This window comes from Octopus bimaculoides, chromosome 19 (assembly GCF_046866305.1).
Source record: "Octopus bimaculoides isolate indiv1 chromosome 19, ASM4686630v1, whole genome shotgun sequence".
NCBI lineage: Eukaryota > Metazoa > Mollusca > Cephalopoda > Octopoda > Octopodidae > Octopus > Octopus bimaculoides.
In genome coordinates, this window is record NC_142946.1 from 28,252,097 (window position 1) to 28,263,131 (window position 11,035).

At 39.6% G+C, this 11,035-nt stretch overlaps 1 protein-coding gene across 2 annotated transcripts in view; it reads left to right on the forward strand.

Moving 5' to 3' along the window:
* The first annotated feature begins 7,797 nt into the window (after positions 1 to 7,797).
* LOC106878418 (sodium/potassium-transporting ATPase subunit beta-1) overlaps positions 7,798 to 11,035 on the forward strand; it is a 64,291-nt gene continuing 61,053 nt past the window's right edge. The window contains exon 1 of one of the 2 annotated variants that reach the window (XM_052974642.2): positions 7,798 to 8,761. In XM_052974642.2, the coding sequence (XP_052830602.1) occupies positions 8,509 to 8,761 (253 nt within the window). In that variant the 5' untranslated portion in view covers positions 7,798 to 8,508. The remainder of the gene's footprint in view (positions 8,762 to 11,035) is intronic. The other variant, XM_052974641.2, reaches the window with a different exon arrangement.

Here is an 11,035-nt window from a genome sequence, read left to right on the forward strand (position 1 = left end):
GGGTGTGAAGTCCCCATGAAGGGGTCTTTGTAACTTCTAAGAAGAAAAAAATTTAGAAATATTACTTTATTTGTGTGTAATATGTATGGTTAAAATTTCATCAACATCAAAAATATATGAATTTTGATGGGGGTTATGGCCGTTATGCATAGAATATAATTTCCAAATTTCATAAAGATCCATTCAGTACTTTTGACATAGTTTTGGATAAAAAGAAAATGACTAATGTGTGTGTTTGTGTGCATGCGTGTGTGTGTGTGTATGGGTGTATACATGTATAGATATCTGTATGCATGTATGTGTACATATTACATGTACATCTATATATATACATCTACACATATGTATACATTTACATGTATGCATATAGATCTATATCTATATATATATATGTATACATATACATCTATATGTATACATGTATACATATACTTCTCTCTCTATATATATATGTATACATCTATATATACATATACATGTATATATATATATATATATATATATATATATATATATATATATATATATACATGTATATGGATACATGTATATATATATATACATGTATATGGATACATTTGTGCAGATATATATATGCATGTATGTATGTATTTATGTATGTATGCCTGTATATATGTGAGAGTATAGTTTCACTGTAGTAGATTCAGTATGAAAATGAAACCATTAAAGTGAAAGTATTTGACATGAGTGTTTTTGTTTCACTTTTGACACGTAATACTTAAATAGTGGAGGAGATATGATGTTGCTGTGGGCTCGAACTATGCAAGAAGTTAAACATTTTTTTTGACTAAAACACAATCGGGACCGTAAGTAAGGCATGTGTAAAATTTGAATGAAATTGGTTGTGTAGTTCTTGAGTTTTAGGGAATCACACAGACACACACACATACACACAGACACACACACATACACACAGACAGACAGACACACATTCTCATTTTTATATATATATAGATAATCTCTTTTAGCTCAACACACAAAAAAGAAAATTTAGTGTATCTGTTTTATTGTTAAAAGTATGAGCTTTTTCAGAACCATATTAGCATGTCATCATTAAGTTTGTAGTGTGCACTTGAGTGAGATTCCTCTCCTCTCTATTATATATACATACATATGAACGTAGTAGATAGCAGCTAGCCTTTGGCTGCATTTTGGACCTTGTTGTGTCCACTACTCTGATTGGTTGGTATTGGCACAATTTGTCTCTTTTTCTGTTGCGTACCAATATGCAACCCAACCAATCGCAGCCTTCAAATAAGATCACGTGTGACAGCCTGTTTTCTACCCAGCTTTGAGCCAACAACTTCTGCTTGTGTTTACCTGGAAGGTTAGTCATTATAATTGTTGCCTGCTTGCAGGAATTGTTACATTGTGTTTGTTGGTTTCCCGTAAGGGAAACATTGTTAAATAATTGTCTGCATTAATATTGTGAACTGTTATCTCCCCCAAAGGGGAAGGATATATAAATTGTGTTTACTGCTTGCGGTTAATTTTGAACTGCATTCCTTTTCGGAACAAAAATTGTGGAATTTTTAAATATTTTTATTTAAAAATATTAAAACAATGTCTTCTGTAGAAGAACAAAGAAAAAAAATGAATTTTGCTGCCACTGTTGGCAGACTTGAAACAATTACTTTGAAGATGGAAAACATACAGGCATACTATGGTATGATCACCGAAGAAAACAGTGAAAGTAAGATAACACCCCCGAGTGAAATAAGAAACAAGATGAAGGAAAAGACCATTATATATAAAACATATGATGTGGAAAAGAAAAGGCTGAAATATTTGGAGGAAAGCACAGCTGAAAGGTGTCTCGGGCTGGTGATGAACGAAATAAAGTACCTAGCCCGAGGCACAAGGTGTGCAATCATTGAAGCAAGGTTCGAATCAATTGAGAAGACAAGAGAATTCTCAACTCGAACCTTGCTATGTGGCAATGTCATGCTACTGCTTCTATACCTGAGATGCAGAATGTCCTGGATAAGGATCAAGAACATCCCCCCAGAGGTGGAGGTAGCATGGATCATTGCCACACTCCTCTACAAGAGAGAGGACAAAATAAATATTATTCAGATCTCCAGAGATGCCCCACAAATAAACAAAGAAGAACAAGGAAGCAGAGGAAGAGGAGGAAGAGAAAAACGAAGAGACGCTCCCCCCAGCCACAGGGACTGTGACACAGCAGGCGACCACCTCTACTAGTAAAGACGAACCCAAGGGGAAAAGTAAAGAGGCGGCACCTCTAGCCAAGGGGCCATTACACAGCGAATGACCACCTCTACCAGTAAAAATGACCCCAAGGGGAAAAGCAAAGAGGCGGCACTTCTGGCCAAGGAGGCCATTACACAGTGAACGACTGCTTCTACCAGTAAAAATGACCCCAAGGGGAAAAGTGAAGAGGCAGCACCTCTGGCCAAGGAGGCCATTACACAGCGAACAACCACCTCTACTAGTAAAGACGAACCCAAGGGGAAAAGTATAGAGGCTGCACTTCTGGCCAAGGAGACCATTACACAGCGAATGACTGCTTCTACCAGTAAAAATGACCCCACTTCCGGCCAAGGAGGCCATTACACAGCAAGCAACCACCTCCATTAGTGGGGAAATCCCCGAGAAGCCAAAGTTAGTTGCTACACTGTCTACTGAAAATATGGACTTCCAGACGGTGTCACGTAAGTGAACCAAGAGAATGGAGTTGCCCACCAATACATAGGAGGCGGCTCCAAAAACCAAAATCGTCAAGAAACCCGAACTGAAGGAAAATGGAAAAAAGAAAGAAAATAAGTTTATGTCAGAGACAATCGATATTCCTGAAAGAGAGGACATTATGACAATCATTTACAAAAACAACAATAAATGGATGGGGTCATTGGACCTCACCACAAAACGTCTTTATATGTCAACGACAATGAGATGAGCCCAGTAACATTGGGCAAAATCACTCGAAAATTATACAACGAACTCAAAAGTAGACACCCAAAAGAAATAGCAGAACTGAAAGAACTGCCTAAGGTATTTAACTTGCTGGTAGAACCATTTTTGTATGAAAGAAAGGAGGGAGGGGTACTTGCCTCGGAAATACTGAGAATAATTCCTCTCGAAGGATGAATGAGCAGGTAAGCTTGAATTTCCTTCTTTTTCGTGTTTGACATGGCTACACTATGCATTGCGTGTTTAAATATCCATGGCCTGGGTTTGAAGAGGAAGTAGGCTTGCCTCCTCGACGACCTCAAGTCACACAGAATTGATATTATGGTTGCTACAGAGACCAGGCTGGACAAGCTGCAGGCCTTCTCAACTTTCCTGAATGGCTATGAGAAAATCATGTCTCCTAGCCAGAAGGGCGGGGAGTAGAGGTGTTGTAGTTTTGCTCCGGAAAAGCCTGGCCCTGCAGACACATACAATCTTTGTGGACCCAGAAGGCAAGTCAGTCATTCTGGATCTGACATACAGAGGTAAGGCCTTCAGGCTGGTTGGCATCTATGCGCCTAGCATGCTAGGCAAACGGGATGAGTTCTATCGATGCCTGGAGAACTTTGTTGTGACATCAAGGACACTAGTTTTGCTAGGTGATTTTAATGCTATCCTGAATGCACGCCTGGATAGCGTAGGCTTGAATGTTAGGATTCTGGATGCATGCCTGGATAGCGTAGGCTCGAATGTTAGGACGTGTAACTCATGTCTCATCGATCTGCTGAAGCGATTTAGGCTGGCAGATCAATACAGACTTGATAATCCGAGCATTCCAATGTGGACTTGGTCTAATAACAACGTATAGTTAATGCTAGAGATAAGTCTAGTTTAAGCTGTCCACAGTTTACCTATGTACCCTACATGGATCACAAATTAGTGACGTGTAGGCTGCATATAGATAAGGTTCATAGACAGGGATCTGGAAGTTGAACAAGTCCTTATTGGATTGCGAAACTTACTATAGCCAGATTAAGGTGTTAGTAATGAGAGCACTAACTAGCTCTGTGATTAACAACCGGTGGTGGAGTGCCCTCAAAAGAGCCATTCAACTTGAGTCAATTAGATTTAGCAAACAGTTAAGTCTAGAACAGACTAGAGTAGAAAGGGAATTAATTAAGGCATTCGAAGAGGTGCTGAGGATAGGCTCTGCACCACAAGTGTTGGCAGTGAGACAGGCCCTGGACCGATACCTCAATGCCAAACACAAAGGATGCAAAATGCACGCTAAAATATGTGCACTGGGCCGCAAGGGTATCAACATTGCTGGGTGGGCTCACTCAGAAGAAACCCGACATGGTGTGGAGGCTACAATAAGGTCTGTGGTAGACGAGCATGGACAGGAGATCCAAGGACAAGAAGAAATGTGCAAGGCCTTTCACGAGCACTTTGCTACATTGTTCAGGAGGATCGGGATGCTGGACCATGGGGACGCCCTCCAGCATTTCCTGGCTGGCAGCCCGCGTCTTTCAGCACATGACGCTGAGCGTTGTGAAGGGCCAATCACGGCCGAGGAGGTTATAGAGGTGCTTTCCGAGTGCCCCAGGGACAAGTCGCTGAGATTGGATGGTCTACCTTACTAATTTTATAAAAGCACGCCAGACTTGTTTGGGAACGTACTGTCCAGTGTGTATGCAAATTGGCAGCAGAAAGGGAGAATTTCCAAATCTGTGAGCCAGGAAGTGGTGACACTGATCAGGAAGGACCCAAGCAAGGGGGATAACATTAATAATTTTTGGCCCATATATTCTCTGCTAAACACAGAGTTAAAGATTTTGGCCAAGGTGCTAGCCAAGAGAGTGAGGATTGTCATGGGTGACCTGGTGGGAGAGGCACAGACATGTGCCATCCTAGGAAGGATGATAGATGACAACCTTCATCTCATTTGCTACACCATAGAGAGGGTTGGTAAAGTTCCTGGCAAAGGTGGGACACTAGTGAATTTAAACCAGTCTAAGGCATTCGATAGGGTTGACGATTGGTATCTGGTGGTGGTCCTCTGGGCAGTTGGACTGGGCTCGACTTACTGAGACTGGATCGAAGCTCTGTATTGCAACATCGAATCTGTCATCCGGGTGAATGGGTTCTTCTTGAACCCTTTCGCGATCGCGTGTTCAGTTCACCAGGGCTGCCCCTTGTCCCCGCTGCTGTATGTATTGGCTGTTGAGCTACTGCTGCGGAGGTTGGGGACGATGGGGACAGACCCGCGTGATCTGTGTTACACTAGAAGTGCGACGGCATATTTGGATGATGTTACCATCCCCGTATCTGATGAAGAGCAGCTACCTTATGTAGAAGACGCTAAGAAAGGATACGAAGCAGTATTAGGGGCAAAAATTAACCAGGAGAAATCAGTCGGCTTGCAACTTGGCACCTGGCGTGACAAGTTGATGCCTCCCAACAGCGTCGTCGGACGCTGGATGGAGGGCCCAGTTAAATTGCTCAGAATCTGGTTTGGACCAGATCTTCAGGTGGAGAAAAACTGGAGCAAGATAACATCCTCCCAGACCTGGTCCGGGAGGACGTTATCTTTAGTAGGAAGGGCTGAGGTTGCACAGGTATTTATAGCATTGGTGATAACCTACCGCCTAACCGTCATGCCTTGCCCTGATTTGTGACTGACCAAGTTGGAATGGATCCTTTTCCGCTTTTTGTGGAAAGAGAAAATGCCACTTGTGAGGTGCTCCATCTGCTGCCAAAAACCTTTAAAGGGTGGACTGGGGATACCTTGGTTGATGATGCGCAAGTACGTGCTGAGGCTGAGACATCTCTGGTGCTACCTGGATGGTGAGCAGGTGTGGTCACCACATGTCAAGCAACTCTTTCCACAACTGAAGTCCCTCAGGAACTTAGGTACATGGATCAAGTGGAGACCTAGGATGGGAGTATGGCAGAGGGAGTGCAGACGAGCACTCACTTTGTTCTCTTGGGTGAGCAATACTGGCAGTAGGGTTACTACTGCAGATTTTTATAGAGGGTTGATAGAGTCCGACGATGTCCTAGGGGAGACTCTGGGCTTCGATGAGGAGTAACTGACCAACCTGTTCAGAAGGACGTTTGGGTCGAGGTATCTGGATAACTTCCAGAAATCTTTGGCTTGGTTGTGCTACTGATCGGCCTAACCGGTTTGAGAGAGGTTGTCTAGACACGGTTTTGACACCTCACCCACATGCCCGAGCTGCGGGCACATCAGTGAAACTGTTGCACACGCCTTAGTATACTGTAAGGAGTTGAGGGAGTTGATAACTTATGTCAAACAACTGATGTTAAATGCAGAGAGAGTACGGCTCTTGACTGAGTCCATGATTAAGACCATACTGCCTTCTTCCTTCAACAAGGAAAAGAAGGCATCTTTTTTTCTGCTTAGTAACCATACTGAAAGAAACGGTATGGAAGACACGAGCGAAAGGGATTGGGACTGGTCACTTCATCTCCGTACACGGGTTGGTAAGTTATTTCAACTTCCACCTGTTGAGAAAGATCCATCTGGAGAAAAGGTGCCTGTCGCAAAGTATGTTTGGAAAAAGATGAATGTCTGTAGTAAGGAAGCTGAGGATGAATGGGGCCGTGCTAGCATAGCTGGTCAAGGAGAAAAGAAAAAAAACCAAAGGAGAAAAAAAAACGGCGGGTTAACTATAAAAAATAACCTGGAATATTATTTTATAAATTTTTAATTGTATATAATTTTATTTCATCCTTTTATTTGATTTTTTCTATTTCATTGTAATGCAAACCATTTGTAAGAATGTAAGTGTTCGTCTCATGTAGTGGCCCTTCTATGTATATCTTTATAGGTAAATAAAGTAATTCTTTTGGTTCCAGACCTTTTAAGGTTTAGCCACTGACCACACAAGACACTGCCAGTTCCAGCGACAACACAACAGCAGCCACATGGAAATTCACCAACTTCATCTAACAGCATTCGGTGACCTCCATCTCTGTCGCCACCATTCATCCTAACGTCAACATCTCTCTACGTACACAACTCAACAAGCAACTCGCTCTGGTTACAACACTGCACTGTTTGTGAATTACTTCACCATAGATCAACAGCGAATATACAACCTGCGAGAACTCCTGTATCAAGTGATCCAGGCAGCAGCATTACAGCCACAACGTCACATACTGCAACCGGCTTTGCATCATCGCCGCAACTTCTTGATACAGTATTTCAACTATCGTGTACAATTGACTACGAACTGGTATTTATCATTCTTGTGTCTATGAACTTACTCCTCACTTCGATGGCTATTGACTCTTTCACTGCCTCTTCTTCATTGCCATCCTTATATGTTCTTAACATGCATACGTCTATGCCTACATACACACGCATACATATTATTCTTATGACGGCCTGTAAATATGTTGCACACACTATCACAGATGTTTACCTATCAATAAATTTTCTCTTAAACATTCTACCTGGTTGTGTCTCGTATTTCCCTCTGGCACATATATGCATTGTTCTACTTATACTTATTGCATCGACTGTGTGATGTACTAAGGAGCCATTCTCATCATCTCACTTTGCACAGACGTCACAAATCGGCGACTCGTTCCAGCTCCTTGAAACTACAAAACAATTATAATGAGAGAAAGAGATACTCCACAGGTATTATAAACCTTCCATTCCATTATAAGTTAAAAAGAAGAAAAGAAAAAGTAAAAAGTTAGGCTTGTGGACTTTTGGATTAGGTGCCTCAGATCTCACGAGAAACTTAAGTTTTAGTATTTCAGTGTTTCGTAGAACAGAAACTGCAATTCTGGAGAAAAAAAAAAAAAAAATGGCCGCAGTCTAATGACTGAAACAAGTGATGGATATATTTAATTCTTTTTCTTTGCTTTTTATCAGTTGTACTGTCTGTAGCGTTTAGTCGCTGTGATGTATAGTATTTGTAAGAAATTAACATTCATTTTTAAATATTTTATTGATGGTATTTATTTCTAATTAATACCATTGGTAATTTAATTAAAATGCGTAATTTCTTATTTCTGACTTTTGGCACTGAGCGATTAAAGTTGATGTGTTGAACAAAAACTAATAGGACTTTTTAAATCAACGTCTACAAATTGCTCTATGTCACCTGCGAAACAGTAAAACTGTTGCACACCTGTTATTTGACAGTGGTCACTATGTTTCTTCTATCTCCTTTTTCTTTCTTTCTTTCTTCCCCCTCACTACCACTTCTGTTTTGATATAGTCCACCGGATGTACTGTATCTACCACTTTTAAGTGAGATTTCAAATTCATTAAACTCGATCGTATCAATAATTATAATTTGTATCAATAGCATTATCTTACCCAAAACTAGGTGAAATATAACCCTTGTCCATTCATTCATTTGGTTAGTTCGTTTTGAAAATAAGGAGGTTGAAATACAAGTAGCAACGACTTAGTACAGCTAGTGATGCCTGTACACTAGGCGTATTTTTGCTCGTTACCTTAACTTTGTTAATGAACTAGATGGAAGTCACAATTCATTGAAAACGCTACTGAAGCAAGAGGAAAATAATATGTATAGCTCAGAAGAGGTACATCTCGCACAAAAAATGGAGTATGAATACTCTATGGATGATCTAAACTTTCTTCCACCTGACCAAAACAGTTTTTTAAAATTACCTTCCATTCGGATACGGAAAACTATTTTAAAAATTGCGATCGCAGCGGCATTTGTACTTTTATGTATATTACTTACATATCTCTTGCTCCATAGGAAACATTTAGGCACAACGTTTGCAGTACCTAATAGCAAGGATACTTTTTCGGGTAAGTAAATATTTTTATTGTGTAAATTGGAATAGGGTAATTTTGTTGAATATTCTCTCCCCCATTCTCTCTTTCTATATAATGTGTGTGCGCCTGTATCATATATATATATATATATATATATATATATATATATATATATATATATATATGGGCTAACAGGTTTAGCCATAAAGCTAAACCTTTTATGGTCAGGAAACCTAAGGTAATCTCAACAAATCTGGTCAGTTACGATTTCATGTGGAATAGGCTCCAGTGACTAGTCTCAACTTTTGGCACACTCTTTTCTGAGCCTCTCAATCAGTATAAAAAACAACACACGCGACCACTAGACCCAGAGAATTTTGGGATGTAGCAGAGATGACCGACACTCAGCATGACAAACAGACACAGGCAGTTGCTGAATTGAGCTAATATCATGGCGAAATACAGCTTGACTTTCGACATGACGAACTATCTACAGCAACACAATGACTGGCAGTAACCTTTCTTATACTATTTCATTTAGAATAACATCCAGACTCTCTCAACATTTATGGTAATACAATTTCAATAACATTTAAACTCTCTCAACATTTGTCATCATACTATTTCAATTACACCAAGCACAATAATATTCAAACTTTCTCAACCAGAAATAAAGTTTGTTCATAAAAAACCTCAACAGATTTCATTGTTTTCTTTTGTCTTCAACTGTTGACCTTTGATGCTAGAAATAACACCCGGCATCCAACAGCTGTCAGCTCCCAACATCAGCAGTTATATACAGCAAATCAACTCAGGCTTAAGTGGTTCCAACATCAGTCAGCCACAATTTCATTTAAAAATTCCCATTTGGTGGTGGTGGTGGTGGGGAATTGAAATTTTTCAAAATTTTTTTTTTCAGAATCGGAATCTCCATAGCCTAAAACGTGGGATTCCGTAAAAAAATTAATAAATAAGGGGGGGAAAGGTTCAGATTACATATAGTCCGTCTCTACCAAAGAATTAAAGCTGACGTGTGAATTAAAAAAAAATTCCTCGCCCCACCCTCAGAAAATATTTTTCACCACAAACTCCAATATAATCGCAATCTACACCATCTAAAATTTGCAGAAAATTTTATTAAAAAATATCTACTTTTCTGGAACTTATGAGGAAACAAAGTCAAGGTTAATCTCGGAATCCTGGTATAAACTTTAGGCATAACTACAGGGTTTTACCCCCCAGACTTTAGGAGGTCATTTCTGAAAGTTATGACCTCCCAAAGTCTGGGGGGTAAAACCCTGTAGTTATGCCATATATATATATCTATATTTATATCTTACATATTAAAATTGAAAATGTCTGTGTGTGTATCGGTATCTCCTCATTTTGCGCCAAAATGGCGTGACTGATTCTTCGTAAAATTCACACGCACATTGCTTATGTGTCTTGGGAGGTTTCAAATATGAATTGATTTCGAAAAAATGTTTGGGTAAACGGCGGGAGGAATAACATTTGGGCGCGTTTGAACGGCGGCCTCAATTATTTTAAGCTTCGATGGGAAATAACCCATTCCCTCCTTCGTAACTTATTTTTTAAGCTTCCAAGGGAAATAACCCATTCCTTCCTTCATAAATTATTTGGTAAAGATGAAATTGAGTATACTAATTTCTTAATATTTGAACTATTTTAGTTATTTTCTCAATTTATCCAGTACAAGGCTTAAACAAGTTAATAGTATTCCCCAAGACAATATATCCACTTATTTCGGTTAGTGACTTATTCACGAATATACCAACACCAGCGCTACTAAATATAATATTCTCTGGGAACGCACAAAAGCTTTTTCACAGTTAGTTACGTTCAATTGTTATCTCATATCTAATTAGCCTGTTATTACATAACATGTTTCACGATTTTAGTATACATACCTTATTAGTATTTCCTCCTATGTTCTATATACTCTGGAAACATATTAAAGCCCTTTTGGGGGTTATTTTATTTGAATTCTTACTATAGGGTAATTAATTTCATGTTATTACATAACTGACTTCACAATTGGGTATTCATAACTTATTGGGAATTCCTAAAAACAAGATCCTTTGTAAGACAGTTCGGTATTCTCAGTAAATACACAAAAACTGTTTTAAGAGCTACATACTTTGTAGTGTTGTTACTGGATTAGCAAAACAGTTATGAGAATGGAACTACGGGATAAGCCTGCTCTCCCGGGAAATTACTGGGCATGTCACCTGGTATATATATATATATATATATGTGTGTGTGTGTGTGTATGTATATATATACATG